Source organism: Lithobates pipiens, unplaced genomic scaffold (genome assembly GCF_037356315.1).
Source record: "Lithobates pipiens isolate NorthernLeopardFrog02 unplaced genomic scaffold, aLitPip1_a1.2 Scaffold_18, whole genome shotgun sequence".
Taxonomy (NCBI): domain Eukaryota; kingdom Metazoa; phylum Chordata; class Amphibia; order Anura; family Ranidae; genus Lithobates; species Lithobates pipiens.
The window spans coordinates 302,492,759-302,510,447 of NW_027507758.1; the positions used below are offsets into that span (position 1 = coordinate 302,492,759).

Consider the following 17,689-nt stretch of genomic DNA (forward strand, 5'->3'; position numbering starts at 1 on the left):
TTGGGTTGCTTAAGATTAGAGAAGAACTCATCAAATTTTTCTTGGGTGAAGTTAAAATGATTCTCAGGGGTTAGGCAGTTGTAGAGCTTATGGTAAAAAAAGCTGATTATCTTGGACATCGTAAGTGGCAATGCATCCTAGTTTCGTTTGTCTGTTGGAGAAAATCAGGAGGGGAGTGGAAAGGGAGTGGATGAAGTTTGATAACTAACATCCTGTGAGACTTATTGGAGTACTAATAAAATTTTGGTTTTGCCCATATGATGGATTTAGCTGCCCTATTTAAATGTAAGGATTTTATTTGTTCCCGAAGGGAAGTGACTTTATGTAGTTTCTACACTGTAGGCCCACACAATAGCAAGTGTTCCTCTGTCTTTAATTGAGACAGCAGAGACTGATCACACTAGTCCTGTCCTTTTTCAGGCGTGAGCCCTCTGCAATGCAAACACCACAGAAGTATGCCTTGTGTGCCTTCCACAGTGTCCTGAACAGAGCCTACGTTAAATTTGAAAAACTTTTTCAATTCTGAGGCCAACTTATTACGGGAGACTTGCGACTGCAGCTGGTTATCATTAAGACACTAATGACAAGTCCTGGAAGGGGTTTGGGGGAGCACAACATCCAATGTGATAGGGGCATGATCAGACCAAGTAATTGGGGAGATGTCGGAATCAACAATATAGGGCATAAGTGGGATAGAGATAAAAAAAAGTCATCCAATTGGGAGTACATTTTATAGGCCATTGAGTAGAAAGTGATTTTTTTTAGTGGAAGGGTGTTTAATCCTCCATGAGTCAAATAGTTGGTGGGATCTGATACATTTGCAAAAAGAATTAGCTTGGGAGGCAACTTTCGTGAGGGGGAATCCTGGAGGACGGTTTGTCTGTCTCTAGTGGGGGACATAACCATATTGAAATCCCCACCTACAATCATGAAGGGTTGGGTATGGTAGCGTGGGGTCTCAAAGAGGAGGTCAACCTGGCCATAATTACATATATATATTGACAAGGGTGCATGAGGAAGACATGTAGTCACAATCCAGGAGAAGAAACCTCCATGGGGATCAGCATAGATAGTTTGGACCCTGATGGGACATGATTTTTCAATTAGAATAGCCACTCCCGCCTTCCCCATAGAGTTAGAGGCAAGGTAAGAAACAGGGAAAAATTTTAGTGACCACCCCAGCACAGAAGTGCGTCTCCTGAATCATGACCACTTCGGCACCCGAGGACCTGAACTCCTTCAATGCCATCCAGCACTTTTGAATAGAGTTCAGGCTCTTAACATTATAGGACCAATAGGACAAAACCCATAAAGCCATGGTGACATATCAATTTCAGCTGCACATGTATGCATAAAATGCATAATGGAAAATATGAAAAGGATTGCATCAACAATGGGCATGTTTATCATAATAGACTCGCCAGCATACTTAGGAGTACATGTTAGCCTTGGCAGTAAAGTAAGAAAAATTTGTAACAGCAAACTACATGTTTGATAGTTGAATATGGACATAGCAACGTTTGAACAAAAAATAAAAGAGAAAATAAAAGAGAAAAAAAGGAAAAACAACAGTTGAAAACCTGAAAGGCAGCTGTGTCTCAGGAGCACTTGGCAGGAACTTAGAGCCAGGTAGGGACACATGAGGGTCTCCAGCAGGGAACAAAAGGGATTGAAACCATCCGCTCTACTTTTGAGCGTGTCTTTGTAACAGGTGTTAGAGAAGAAAAACTGGTTATAAACAAACATAACAACAGAACCCCATGGTGATGGGGGCATTTACCCATACAACTTGGGGTAAACCTGAGAGCCAGGCCACAACACCAGCTATCCTACAAATAAAGGATAAGATGAGATGCGGAAAAAGAAGGTTTCAGGCAAATCAAGGGGGTTGCTTGGAGGATCAAGGCCATTGAGGTGTAGAGATAAATCTCTTCTCCTGACCCCTGATTTACTGAAGTATTTGATAATATTCATACAATAAAATGTGTGAAGTTTGATTTCAACTATCCAATTATGTGAAAAGAAAATCCTTATTTTCTTATTTTTTTCTGTACAGTATATGATTGAAAATATAAAGTGAATAGTCACAAAATTATTTAGTAGTTCAATCCCACATGTCTTAGCTCAAGATTAATAGTTTTAACTGGTTGGCATTTGGCTTGTATTAAAAAAATATATAATCCATCTAGTGAAATGCAATACCGTTAAAAGTGATGGAATGATCAATGTACATAAAAATTATTTGCCAACCAAATAAGCTATCAGCATGCTGTATAAGTCTACCATTGTTATCTGTCAAAGAAAAGCAGAGAAGAAATACATTGCATGCTGAAGCTCAAGTGTCTTCATGTGAGCTACTGCAGATAGAGCAACTGAAAATTATGTCCTTCCTGCAGCTTCAAAAAAAACTCTCACATGGAGGGGCTGAATGTATTAGCATATTGGCATACAGCTGATTTCTTTAGGATCAACATTATTTTTGCAAACCATGCTGACTCGACCATATGGTAAAAAGGGTGTTTCAACTGGTTATGGATAATATATAGACATGAGCATTCATTATCATCTGAATTTCTGTGATTTTTGTGTTCGTTTTAACAAAATGATGGCACACGCAGAATCCAAAAGTTCTGAAAATAAAAAAATGCTTTATTTTCGTATGCATTATATTTTCGCATCCTTGTGGCAGCAGTTCGATATAGATAGATAGAAGATTCTACATGATGGTGACAATAGCAATCTGTGTCTATCGAACCTGCGGTCGAATGTGCCTAACCTAACTCTATTAGTCCAAGATTATTTAACATAGAGAGAAAAGATTTGACATTATAGAGACAAGATTCAACGAAGCAGCTAAAAACATACAATTGCTGCTAGTGAACATTTACGGTCAAATGTTCCACCCATAGGCTATAGAAGAATTGGTTGACTAGTAATACTAATTAATAATTATTATTATTATTGGTCAAACAACATTATTTCTACTATAGCATTCGACCAGAAATGTACGATTGTACATGGTGTGTTGTACAGTTTAGCTGCTTCGCCAAATCTTCTTAAAACATCCCACAGACACCATAAGCCTTCAATTGACAGATTCAACCTTAATTCAATCCGATTTGCGCTTGTCTAATAATATATGAAGCCAGCACACCAACAAGCTTGTTTCAAAGACTTTTTATTCCATGATCATATAGAGAAGGAATTTTTCTGGAATTGTGTAGGTGTCCTTCTTAAAGCTTGTAATAAACATACAGTAAAGAGTGCAAACATACTGTATAAAGAGATCCTCCTCCAATAGGAGAAAAAACCTCCCAGTGTCACTGATATCATATTCCTACCAAAACAGTGTAAATAATGCCAAAGTGCGCAAATTAAAGAATATCCTATATATACAATATTTACAAGCAAACAGTTAACATGCAGCACTAATATTGTCAATGCACAATTCTTCTAAATAAAAAATAAATACAAAAAAAACTTGTTATTTCTGTCTGAGCATATGTTCAGCCTGCAAATAGATTAACAGGACCAGCAAACCCATGTAAATGTGCATTACATCCAAGTGTTACTAGAGGTTAAATGCACGTATACCAAGAAAGACATGATGAAAACAGAAAAAAAGAGACAGTTCCATAGATGTAGACATTCTTCACACAGGGGGGGACTAATTATACATAAATATGAATAGACATTAAGCAGGAGCCAGTACAGCAGATTGACTTTGTCACACATAAACCCAGTAGGTAATACCCGGGGGCGCTGTTATGTAAATCCTGTACTGAGAGACAGGTACCAGGAGTGGCACGTAGCAATTAGGATGAAAAATTTATGAAAGAGAACATAAATCACAGTGTCTCTGATAACATTCTGTTAGAAAAACAGTATAAACAAAAACAAAGAGTGCAGACCAAGAAATGCCATGTACAGTATATATACACAATATGTACAAAAGTACATGGGCAAGTGCATACTCAATTAGCTATAACTGAAAATGCATAATGGCATATAGCTACCACCCAGGTGTACTGTATGTGCTTGTGCAGTCCACAAACAGAGTAAAATGTTCTGCAGACTCCTACACATGTGTATTATACACAAGCATATTGAGGTTGTATATACACAATGACACTCTTCTAATGAGAGAAGATGTTATTAATCAAAGTACTCAAAATGTCCCATGTATAACCAAAGGGACAACTTTGAAAACAAGATTGTTGTTGTGTTGGCATTGCCACAATACAGTTTTAAGAAATTACATTTAATTTTACAATAATCTTAAATGTTATGTTATGTCCTTTTCTTGATGTACTTTAAGGCTGGATTCACACCTATGCCGTTTTAGTGCTTTTTGCAGATTTGCACTACAGTCCATTTAACATGGTTTCCCATGGAACGCGTTCTGTAGTGCAAAGCTGCAAAATGCAAAAAGCACTAAAACTGCATAGGTGTGAATCCAGCCTTAAGCAGTATTTACACTTCTTGCTTCTTAAATAAGCCAATGACATGGGAGTGTTTACAGCTAAATGTGTTTGCATTGTTTGGGATGGCTAGTTTTTCCAGATCCAGCAAAGGCAAGGTTTACTTTCTGGTCCCAGCCCAAGTATGTATGGAATTATTTTTTATACTTTTTAACCTTAACCCTGACCATTTCTTGGGCTCAGAATTTAATGTAAAAACTGTAACCCCTCGTGTGCTACTCAGAGTGGTTGTTTTTACATAATGTCCCAAGCTTGAGAAACACTCTGGGTTAACATTAAGGAAGTTGAGGATCCTTGGGATAGGATGGAGGATTGGTGAACATCTCTCACTTTTTTGTGAGCCCAGAAGGGCTCGGGCTCTCAGCACTTCCGTGGTCACTGCTGTCAGATTATAACCAGCAGTGTTAAGAAATATAAACAACCAGAGTACTGTCTGTACACAATATGTTTGCAAGCAGTGCAAGGGAGACAACAAGGGTCCAATGATTGATGCTCCCAAGAAGAGCCCCTATCACTGCTTATTATATTTCAAATGGGGCTTTTTAGCCCCCTTTAAAAGTATTATAGTAAAGAGAAAACACAAAATAAAAAAAAGTAATTTAAAAAAATGTAACCCTTCCCAAGCACACACACACACACTTATGCACACAGGATGTTCATACAGCACTCGGGTTACACATATTAGGTGTCACTGTCCACAGCAGAGTGAGAGGAATAATGTTTAGGCAATTATTTATGGTCAACTCTAAATTGATAAGTTGAAAAGCTTTATAAACCATCGCCTATTTGATAATTGTAGTTTTATACTTATTTCACAGGTGCATGTAATTTTATAGCCTGACATATTTGATATCTATTTAAACCAAAGAGTATCACAAATATCAAGCAACATTTAGCAAATTAAAAATGTTTTATTCTAGTGTCTCTGCTTTCAGAAAATATACAGTTTTTCCGGAGTTTTAAGTGATTTTTGGGCCCAAAAGTTCCATTTTAACATGCAGTGTAGGTACCCATTTTGAATGAACTTTTTTGAATGTTTTTTTCCTGTGGGAAGTTAATGGTGCATCACAATTTAATAGTAGACTATATACGTTTCAAAAAATGTTTTGTTTTTCTTTAAATATGATTCAGTCTAGAAACTTCTGTAAGATATAAAAACCAAAAAAAGAAGATTTACATAATTGGTTCTGTAATCCTAAATAACCATACCTTTCCCCCCAAATATATATATATATATATATGATTGGAAACATTCAGCATTTTAAAATTCTTAACTGTTCAACATGCATATTTTCAGTAATACACTGCATTGCTTTCCAACCAACTGCATTGCATAAAACAATAATACTTTCATTTAACATAACAGTACACCATCTTGTGGTTACAGGAAAGCAATGCAAGTATGCAAATAGCTGAGCTACTACAATTTTCCAAATGATTGTATTTATAAGTATAGGGATGTGCTACATTTTTAATGCTCTCTTATGTCTCTAATTAATGTGTACTTGAAATAAGCTGTGAAACTGTCATTTTTTCACACTTTAATCCTCAATAGATCTTAAGAAAGCACCTATATTATATTCTTGAATTTCTAATATATATCAGCAAAAATAAATATTTTCATTATTATAGTTATACATTTTTAAAGAGCAAAACATATATATATATATATATTCTTGCACAAAGGATGGGTAAGAAAACAGCTATCTATATGATTTTTATCACTCTGCTGTGTGAACAGAAATCAAACACAATCAAGTACAGAGCTGTCCGTGATCAGAATAAAGATAGCAGCCTACAGGAAAAGCTACACATTTTCAAAGATCTGCGTTTAACTGCACATTAATTGTGCTACTCTATGAACAAAACCCATGTGTTCTTTGCCAGGGGTCTCAAACTAGCTGCCCTCCAGCTGTTGCCAAACTACAAGTACCATCATGTCTCTGCCTGCGGGAGTCATGCTTTTTGGGGCTTGTAGTTACTCAGCTGGAGGGCCATCAGTTTGAGACCCCTGTTTTACGCCTAGGCAATATTACCTTATTGCAGATACATACATTTATACTGGTACATAGAGTATTGCAAATTGGGCAATACTTTAGAATTTCAAGACACAAACAGTGAAGATTGGATTTTAGCAAAGTTGTGACTTTATGCATTGTGAATTTGGAAACACAAATGGAAAAAAGAGCCCACAGGCTCTGGTGCAAAACCTTTTTATTCAATAGATAAAAATAGTATAAAATTAATACACTCACAAACATGAGTAGAAATAGGCTTGTCATCCGCTAGTTGACTTCCCTCAGCATTACATGTCCTGGACAAAGGCTTGCAGCTAACACTAGGAGACAGGATATCCGAATCAGGGTGCAGCTGCCGACACTCTGCACACTGACAGGTCTCATTCGTAGGAGACTCGCTGGCCTTCAGACAAGCTAGAGCCGCCCTCAGTACCACGTGACTCGGAGGGCCGGCAGCTGGTGAAGTGTGCGGGTGGTTGCTAGGACAATGCGTTTCAGAGGGCCTGAAGTTGGAGCTGTAGATCTTGACAGGAAAAAAGTAGTTTTAGCACCAGTAGTTTTGCTAGCTGACAAGTATAGTTTTGCAGAGGCTAATTTTATTGTTGGAGATTAAGCTGAAGCCAGGGTTTAAGGGTTTAAGTGACACCATTTTAGAGTGTTAGGCTCCTTTCACACATATGGACCATTCATTTCAGTTCAGTCACGTCAAAACAGATGAAGCATTCATCCATTTTTTATTCATTTTTTAACCGTGATCATCAGTTTTTCATCCGTTTTTTATAAAAAAAGTGAACTGAACTACAAACACTGTATATAGCTGGTTGGTAAGGAGGGGGCAGAGAAGCTGGCTTGTCCTTAACAACTGATGAGTCATCAGCTTTCACCAGGGTTTCCCGCTGACAGCTTAATGTTAAAAAAAGGCAAAAACAAAAATGCAAAAAAACGGTGTAGTATTCTCCCTCAGGTCCATACCAGGCCCTTCAAGGCTAGTATGGATTTGGAGAGACACCCCCCCCCCACCCCCCATACCACAGTTAAAAAACAGATGCAAATGAATGATCATGCTTAGTCATCTGTTTTTCCATAGGAATGCATTGATGTCCATTTTTCATTCGTCAACGGATGGATGAAAAACAGATGAACATAAGTATGAAAGGGACCTAAGTGTTTAAGGTTAATTTAGATTTCGGTCCACCTACAGTACTTTATGTAAATACAGGGGTTTTCTGTATTTCTCTGGCAATGTGGAAGTATGCCTACTGACCCTTGCCCTTATACAATTGTTGTTGTTAAAGTTACAGTATCACTTTAAAGATTTATTTTCAGGGATGACAATCAAGTTTACATTTTGGTGCTATGCTAAGTACTAAGAGTTAATTTTATGGGTTAGATTAAATTTTAGTGTTTGTGTAAGGGTTAAATGTCAGTTCCACCTTTCGAATTAGAATAGTGTGAGGGTTCAGGGACATGTGGGGCGATTGTTCTATTAAATGGAATCCTTGTACATATAATTACTGGAGCTGGGTTCTTGGTACTGCAAATCAATGTATGGTAATATTTTATCTGCTCAGCCTAAATCTAACTTAAGGCATTCAAAAGAAGAATTACATATCTTAAGTCCATAATTTTGGTCTCAAACAAAAGATATACAGTACATCTGAAGTGTAAGCATATGTCAATATCTGGAGTGTGTTTTGCATTATGGTTACATGAAATACAATTTGTATCTAATACCCCACATCAGCTGAATATAATTACATTGAAGTAATCAGTGTTAATGTTTGGTCAAAATATCATTCATCTTTTCTGTGTAGTGGTTTATTCTGAAGATACAATATTTGTGTAGCTGTATCAAAGGATTTCTTCCTCATAAATTCCGTTATCAAAGCTTCTGAAATCTCCTGGAACTTCATGTATGTACAGACATCCATGGAGCCCAGTAAGGAGATTGTCTACATCATGCATTTCACAATCACTAATGCTCAGAAGAACTCAGTATTAACATAGAGTTTGTTTTTAAGCAGAGTCACACAGTGAATAAGGCCAGGTTCTTCATTCCAGAACACAAAACATGTTACGTTGTTAAAAATTTCACTGACTTTCACTGATATAGCTAATGGATAAATGTAAAATATGATAAGACTCATTTATTCATGCAAGAAGTGCTTTAATAATGACCTGCAGTATAAGTTTTGCAGTCTACACTCTTTCTCCACACCCTTTGATATAGTTATGATAGGATAGGATATATATATATATATATATATATATATATATATATATTTTTTTTTTCAGTTTTACCATCTTGCAAGCCGCATAGGGCCCGTTCACACTTTTCTGCAGCAAAATTCATGCGCCCCTAGTGAAGATCCTATTCTTTCCTATGTGGATGGTTAACATCTATGTGCTACAGTTCAATGTGTTTTGATCAGAAACTACTTGGGCCAGTTCACACCAGTGCATGTATATTAGCACTCATGCTGCAATACACATGGAACAGAGTGAATCCAGCCTAATGGTAGGCATGAGTGCCAATACAGCACCAAGACAGCATGTTTTCTAATAAATATTTAACTAGGAATTCTGCATCTGGCTCTTGCATATACTACCACTGATGGGCCTCTTTTTTCATAGCACTTAGTTTGATCCTAAAATTATATCCAGTTTGGTGTTTATAACATATTTTACCTACTATTGGTAGTGCAGGAAAAATGTACAATAATACTTGGACTGTGAAATAGAGGAATCGAACAACCGAAAGATTGAATCTAATATGTATACAAACAGGACACACAGGTCTATAGCAGAGGGGCAGGATTTGATACTCTGGTAGGGTGATCTACCCACTGGAGTCGCACAGAACAATAATAAGCGTTTGCCTTTAAATATCATTTTCCAAATTAAGCTTCTTACATGTCTACGTTAGTCATTCCTACCTGACTCTGCATGTCTTCTGGGCTGCTTGCAGTTTCGTCTCCTGCACTTGCTAAAGGTGAGTATGGTGTGGGAGAATAGGGTTCTGTGATGTCAAGTAAAGCAATGAAGGAAGTGAAGGGATGTGTGTTAGGGCACTGCCTGGAGCAATATTTATAAGGCACAGTTCTTCTCCAGCTTCATAGAGGAGGATGGGGTAAGGAGATACAGGGTAAAGATGTTTATATGTAGAGCTGCACGTGGGAATGTGAGAGTATGTAGGACTGTGGGGAGTAGTATACTGTATGTAATGCAGAAATATGAGTATATGTAGGTCTGCAAATGTGAGTGTATGTAGTGTTCTAGGTAGAGGGAATTGTGAGTTTACTGTATGTATGGCTCTGAGGGTACATTTCAACACATGGCACTGCAGTTGTGACTTGTCGGATGGATCACCTGCCCAACAGTCACATAGTTCCAGTCCAGCAGAGACAGAATGGCAGCAAGGGAGTGTGCTCAGGTAAACCCTTCAACTGACACCAACAGCTTCAGGTTTAATTTGCTAACATTAACACCAAAGATTTCATCCTACCTCCCTCTATAGGGCTTATTTTATTTCACAAACATCAACGGCTGGGGCTTATTTTATCCCACTGACACCAAATATGAGGTTCATTGCAATATCCCTTGACACCAATGATAAACACTTATTTGAACATAACAGCAATCTAGGCTTATTTTTCTACTACACACTATAGTTGGGTTTATTCTCACTTTCTTTTTAGTGTACACGTAGGCCCTATTTTATCTAAAATATAGGAAAGAAAAGTTTAAAGGGGCAACATTACAAGCCAACCCCGTAAGAGCTCTCTTACTTTATTGAGCACACCCACTTTTTGGCCCTGCTTGCACAAACCTAGCAGAGGTGGTGCTTAACATGCCACTTTTTTTTTCCATTAAAACTGCTTTACTAAATTAATTAGGAAAGGTCACACAATAATTTGTTTGAAGATTCACTTAATTTATCCAATCATGTGAAAAGAAAATCCCTGTTTACTTATTTTAAGCAAATTATATGAACAAATAAAATCATTTCTTAAATTGTGCTCATTGTGTCCATTATAATTATTTCCAAATAGCAACTGTGGTACTGTTTAACATTACTGAGGGAGTCCAGATGAATGTGACTAACTGATATTAGCTTACTATGTTTTTTTTTGAATGCCAACTTACCTTTTCTAGCTGAGCATTTTTTTTTGACTTGTATAAAAACTCTCCGACTGCAACGAATACTGAAAGGACCAGTCCAGCAGCTAAAACAATAAAAATTCCTCCAATATTCTGTACTCCTAGGGCACTGGCTTCTTTACTTTCCTCTTCAGGGCACCCATTGCCCCTCCACCATTTTTCTTTCATCATATGCAGAATTCCTTCCTCTTGAAGCTGAAGAATAGCTATGGTTATTTTATCTCTATAAGGGGAACCTGCAAGAATGAAAATACACCATTATTATTGTACTCATTGCAGCGACTCTTAATCACCGTAGATTTCAACCTTTAATATGTACAATTTTGATTATAAAAATTCATTATCAATGTTTTTTATTCTGTTTCAGTCAATCTTTATATTGAATTCTAACACAATAATTCAGTGTATAAACTTCAAATCTAAGGCCTCATTTACACGAGTCATTTAAATGAGTTATATCCATGCCTTGTGCAGAGCTGTGTTTACCGGGATGGGGATGCATAGATGTTGCATGAATCCCTATGCCAGAAATCAAATTTTTGTCTATTAAGAAATAGTAGCTGCACAGATATAACATCTGTGTGGTTGCTGTGCAGGTTAGAAAATAAAAAAATTCAAAAAGAAAAAAAATCAGAAAATTCTAAATGATAACTAACTAACAATAACTATTAAATTATAGGTATTGGAATTTCCTTTAAAATTTGGCTGTTAGTGAATGTAACTAAAACAAATTTATCCGAAGTTATGAATTATCCAAAATAATGAATCCTGCATCTAAACAAACGGAATGGAACAAATTGTTAATAAATAATAATAATAAAGTTTTTATTATTAATATTATTGTTATTTATTATTATTAATTTGTTACATTCCATTTGTTTAGATGGCAGATGGCATTCGTTATTTTGGATAACTTCGGATAAATTTGTATTCGTTACATTCGCTAACAGCTAAATTTGAAAGGAAATACCTATAATTTAAAAGTTAGTTCAGAATTAAAAATTTTCAGGTTTTCAGATTTTTTAATTTTGAGTTTCAGAATTTCAGAATTTTCTTTTTTTTCAAATTTATGAATTTTCGAGTATTCGAATTTACAAATATTCCGAAAAATTTGTTAAACAGGTTTATGTTAATATTGATATTTCCAAATTAACAAATTTGTCGAAATTTGTTAAAAAATTAATTTGGAACAAAACGATTTGCACATGCCTAGTGCAGGTATACGCCCTAAAACACACCCAGAGTGAGTTTGGGGACATGCACCCACAAGGATGTGATTTTGAGATAAAGTGGCTGTGTCCCAAAGTCAACAAAGGGACTCCCAGCACAGGGATCCACAGGTGTGCTGGTAAAACATGGCCCTGCACGTGGCACTCATGTAATCAGCCCATGTTAATGAGACCTAAAGTGACAGTGCAGCTTTTTATACTATCCACAACAGAGAAGGGAAGGGAGGGTAATGCTAGCAAGAAAGGTTGAAGATTTTGCTTTGCCTTCATATCCCAAATAAATCATTATGTCATATTTTATTTTTCCTCGAGAGTTAATATTGGTAGCTTATTTCCAATGCAGTTTTCGTGCAATTTTATTTTTCTCTCATTCTACATTAGAGCTGATGGAAAATAGCTTGTTATACATATGAAAAGAATAACAAATGACTATATTATATTTTTGGATGCTAAGAAGGAATCTTGGGATGCTAGAAGAACCAGATGTGTATCTTTGCACTACTTGTCAAGATCAAAGTAATTCTACCTGTATATGAAGAGCATAGTTTAGTGTAATTAATATACTATTATACTATACTGCTTATTTCACATTTAAAAATAATCAGAAATGTATTTATTTGGAAATTATTACTAATACAATATAATAGCCTGTATTACAGCACAGTGTGGGCTGAAACGCTCCTCTTAGAAAAGTATACAATATAAAAAAGGAAATCCTGTAGGAGACGTCTGTAGAAATTATGCTACTTAGTCAACCAAAAGGAAAACATTTCACACAAGAAATATATATAATTGCTACTCATGAAATGTCTTACAGACCTGTATTTTTAATAAAAAAAGAATGTGTAGACGTGTGAAAAGTATATGTTGTTATGTGGAAACAAGCAAAAGAAAACTCTAGGTTTTCTTTCTCCAAGTGAACTTGTTATGACTAACCAATGAATCTGTCCTTTAGAAATCCACTGGACTTTGGAAGTCTTGAGGGTTACACATGTGAGTTTACAGGTATTAAAAAGAGGTAGATCATATGTTAATTACCTTATTTGCATAAATATAATCTTGAAATGTAAACAATCTAGTAGTTTCTTGTTGCTGTTTAAGTGCTATGTATATACATTCTATAAACTTGGATAATATTTTTACTGCACAAGACAGTGGTGTGTGTTGTTCTACAACAATAGTGGAAAGCTGTTGCTTTTTGTTCACATCTAAAGTTCAGTACATTTTGAATTTTTTTTTCTTAGGTTTTACTGTTTTCTGTGTCACTTGGAAATATTTCCCCTCTCTTCCTTTCCTTCCTTGATACCCTGCAAACCCCTGAGAAACATTTGCAAGGTTTCATTGGGATAGGACTTGTGAGGAAATTTTCAAGTGGTGAAACAGAAGTTAAAGGGGTTGTAAAGGCAAAAGGGACCTGAGAAAAGGAGGATTCGAGCTGCTCTGTGCAAATCCACTGCAACAGAGCAGGTACATGTTTGTTATTTTTATGGGGGGAAAAAAAAAGAGACTTTACGATCACTTTACCATAAACGTAAAGTGGTTGTATACCCCTTTAGCACATTTTTAACTACAGGTAAGCCTATAATAAGGCTTACCTGTAGGTAAAATTAAAATCTATTAAACTTGTATGGATATTCCCTTTGCATGCAGCTGTTAACATCAGCGACATATGCGCTCTGAAGGTCCGGCGGATGCTACTGGACCTTGCCGGAACGAAGGACTCCCGCATGCATATGCGGGAGTGACACCAAAACCGTGGACCCAGAAGAAACGCAGAGGGGAAAATGTCAGCTCCCTCTGTGGTGACTGGGATGTGATGCCAATGCTTCCTTCTAAGGTAAGTATTTCATAATGAGCTAGTATGCGGTGCATACCAACTCATTATGCCTTTGCCTTACAGGTTGTTTTTTTTATATATTTTTTTGTGGGTATGCAACTGCTTTAACAGGAGTTCTATACTTTTTACACTTCACTAAAATGGTTATTTATTGCTTTATCCATTTGAGCTATTTTTAATTTAGTTAATGTTCTGTGATAGAGGATAGAAAATGAACATGTAGAGAAATGTTCAAGCCTGTCCGAATATCCCTCACCTATAAAATTCTGGGTGACAACCAAAGGGATCACAACCTTACTCTATGAACTATGCAAGGAAGTAGCAGTTGAACACTGATGATATCAGGTTACATCCAACTTTGTTTAACCCGAATATAACACACTGCAACCATGCCAAGGGCTGCCTCTCTCTCCCATATAGACTTACTCACAGCAAACAAGTGATTAAGCTTGTTTTGAGTTAAATATTAGAGCAGGGTGGTCCTACTGAAGGCTTAATCATGCCCCATTGATTAAAGTGTGTGTTACCCCAACATTTCATATTCCTGATTAGGGATGAGCCGAACACCCCCCAGTTCGGTTCGCACCAGAACTTTCGAACGGACCCCAACGTTCGAAAGTCCCAACGGGACTCGAACGTTCAAAATTAAAAGTGCTAATTTTAACGGCTAATATGCAAGATACTGTCCTAAAAAGGGTTTGGGGACCTGGCTCTTGCCCCAGGGGACATGGGTCAATGCCTAAAATGTTTTTAGAAATGGCCGTTTTGGCGGGAGCACTGATTTTAATGATGATTAAAGTGAAAAAAAAGTGAAATATTCCTTTAAATATGGTGCCTGGGGGGTGTCTGTAGTATGCCTGTGAAGTGCCACGTGTTTTCCTGCACAAAATGACATTAAACAGAAATAAAATCATTGAAAACTGCTTGCGGTTTTAATGTTATATCTGGTTCCTGCAATATGGTTGAAAACCATTGAGAAAAATGGCATGGGTAGCCCTCCCTGCCCATTACCAGCCCCTTTGGGTCTTGTACGCATATCAAGGGAAACCCTGTACCCATATTAAAAAAAGGAAATGCGTGTGGCCCCCAGGCCCTATATACTCAGAACAGCAGTATACAGGCGGTGCAAACAAGACAGGGACTGTGTAGGTTTGTTGTGTTAAGTTGAATCTGTTTGTAATTTTCAACTGGTACATTTTTAAAGTGTAGCTCCAGTCAAAAAAACTATTTTTAAGCTTTTTGGAAAACATAGGGAAGGGTTATCACCCCTGTATAATTTGTTTTGTCGTCCATCTTTTTTCATCTCACTTGCTGTTGTCTCCTTCCCTTTGCAAGTAGGAGATGTTTGTAAGTTGGACGTTTGAAAGTAGGGGCCTGCCCTATATGCTCTGCAGAAATGGCGGAACAAGGTGTTGGTTTTGCCACAACATTGTAAGCCCTCAAAGTGACTCTTGGTGGGCACTGGAGCGCCCTGCTGTGAACGATTATATCAAGAATTGTAATTACATGCCATTGTTGAACAGTGGTAGAAAAATTGACCTTTGGTGGTTGTGGTGCTGGTGCCACAACACTATAAGTCCTCACAGTTACTCTGGGTGGGCACAGGAACGGGCCCTCCTGTGAAATATTACATCAAGAATTGTAATTACATGTCCCTGTTAAACAGGGGCAGAAAAATTGGGCCTTAGGCACTGGTGCTGGTGCCACCACACTGCAACCTCTCCCATACAACTCTAGTTTTATTGCAGGAATTAGTCCTGCTGCAAAGCATTGCATCAAAAATTGTACTTAAACGCCCCTGTTAAACAGGGGCAGAAAAATTGGACCTTAGGCACTGGTGCTGGTGTCACCACACTGCAACCTCTCCCATATACTCTAGTTTTATTGCAGGAATTAGTCCTGCTGCAAAGCATTGCATCAAAAATTGTACTTAAACGCCCCTGTTAAACAGGGGCAGAAAAATTGGGCCTTAGGCACTGGTGCTGGTGTCACCACACTGCAACCTCTCCCATATACTCTAGTTTTTTTGCAGGAATTAGCCCTACTGCAAAGCATTGCATCAAAAATTATACTTAAACGCCCCTGTTAAACAGGGGCAGAAAAATTGGGCCTTAGGCACTGGTGCTGGTGCCACCACACTGCAACCTCTCCCATATACTCTAGTTTTATTGCAGGAATTAGCCCTGCTGCAAAGCATTGCATCAAAAATTGTACTTAAACGCCCCTGTTAAACAGGGGCAGAAAAATTGGGCCTTAGGCACTGGTGCTGGTGCCACCACACTGCAACCTCTCCCATATACTCTAGTTTTATTGCAGGAATTAGCCCTGCTGCAAAGCATTGCATCAAAAATTGTACTTAAACGCCCCTGTTAAACAGGGGCAGAAAAATTGGGCTAATGGCATCACCCAGAACCAGAAATGTTCTTCCAACATATCAGCGGAGGAGGAAGAGGATAGACAATCAACATAACAGGACAGTCACTCAGCATCAGCAAAAGCAGTCTTGAAGGGATGTGATATTTCAAAAAAAATTATTCGGTTACATCAGCTTCAGGTGCTTGGTAGCTGTGGGTGATCCAAGACTGATTCATCTTGATGAAGGTCAGTCGATCAACTGATTAGGTGGACAGGCGCACCCTGTGATCGGTAACAAAGCCACCAGCAGCACTGAAGGTGCGTTCCGAAAGAACGCTGGATGCAGGACAGGCCAGTAGCTCAATTGCATACTGTGCAAGCTCTGGCCAGTGATCCATCCTCAAGTAAGCCAGAGGATTTTCGGTGGGAAAGGTGTCCAAGTCTGACCTTGCCCCTAGGTATTCCTGCACCATGTAAATCAGACGCTGGCGATGGTTGCTGGAACCGATCATACCTTGTCTGAAAGCATCAGTCAGACGGCCACCTTCTCCACCGCTCCTTCTGACCGATGCCTCAGCAACACGTTGTCCAGGACCAGGAGTTTGTAACCTCCCAGTCTCTGGGAACGCATTGCACAGACCTTTCTGCAAGGCCTCCCGGAGATGTCTCATCCTCTGCTCCCTCTGCGATGGCAAGATTAGGTCGGCAACCTTACCCTTGTACCGTGGATCAAGGAGAGTGGCCAGCCAGTAATGGTCCCTCTCCTTGATCCGAAGAATACGAGGATCCTTCCGCAGGCTTTGCAGGATCAGGGAGGCCATGCAGCGTAGGTTAGCTGAGGCATTCGGTCCGGAGTCCTCTGGGTCACTAAGGGCAACATGATCCGCAGCTACCTCCTCCCAGCCATGTACAAGTCCACGTGTTTCTTGGGACTGTAAATCATCCCTACAAGACTGCTGCTGCTGCTGATGCTGAGTGCCAGCCTCCACCTCCATGCTGACACAATCATCCTCCTCCTCCTCGTCCTCCTCCTCATCCTCTTCCTGTGTGATGGGTGGAACAGCAGGAACACTGTCTGGATAAAGGGGGCCTTGAGAGGCAAGGAAGTCCTCCTTCCTGCCTCTGTTCTGCCTCAAGTGCCCTGTCCATTATTCCACGCAGCGTATGCTCCAAGAGGTGGACAAGAGGTACAGTGTCACTGATGCATGCACTGTCACTGCTCACCATCCTTGTGGCCTCCTCATATGGTGATAGGACAGTGCATGCATCCCTGATCATGCCCCACTGGCGTGGTGAGAAAAAACCGAGCTCCCCTGACCCTGTCCTGGTGCCGTAGTCGCACAGGTACTCATTGATGGCCCTCTGCTGCGTGTGCAGCCACTGCAGCATGGCCAACGTTGAGTTCCACCTGGTGGGCATGTCACATATAAGGCGGTTCTTGGGCAGGTTCAACTCCTTTTGGAGCTCAGCCAGCCGAGCACAGGCATTAAATGATCGGCGGAAATGCACACAGACTTTCCTGGCCTGCTTCAGTACATCCTGTAAGCCGGGGTACCTGCCCAAGAACCGCTGCACCACCATGTTAAGGACGTGAGCTACACAGGGCAC

General features: G+C 38.8%; 1 protein-coding gene across 2 annotated transcripts in view; it reads right to left on the reverse strand.

The window, feature by feature from the left end:
• GRIK2 (glutamate ionotropic receptor kainate type subunit 2) overlaps positions 1-17,689 on the reverse strand; it is a 984,426-nt gene that overhangs the window by 28,309 nt on the left and 938,428 nt on the right. The window contains exons 16-17 of one of the 2 annotated variants that reach the window (XM_077487190.1): positions 10,646-10,896; positions 6,737-7,022 (exon numbers count right to left, since the gene is read on the reverse strand). In XM_077487190.1, coding sequence (XP_077343316.1) covers positions 6,737-7,022; positions 10,646-10,896 — 537 coding nt within the window. The remainder of the gene's footprint in view (positions 1-6,736; positions 7,023-10,645; positions 10,897-17,689) is intronic. The other variant, XM_077487191.1, reaches the window with a different exon arrangement.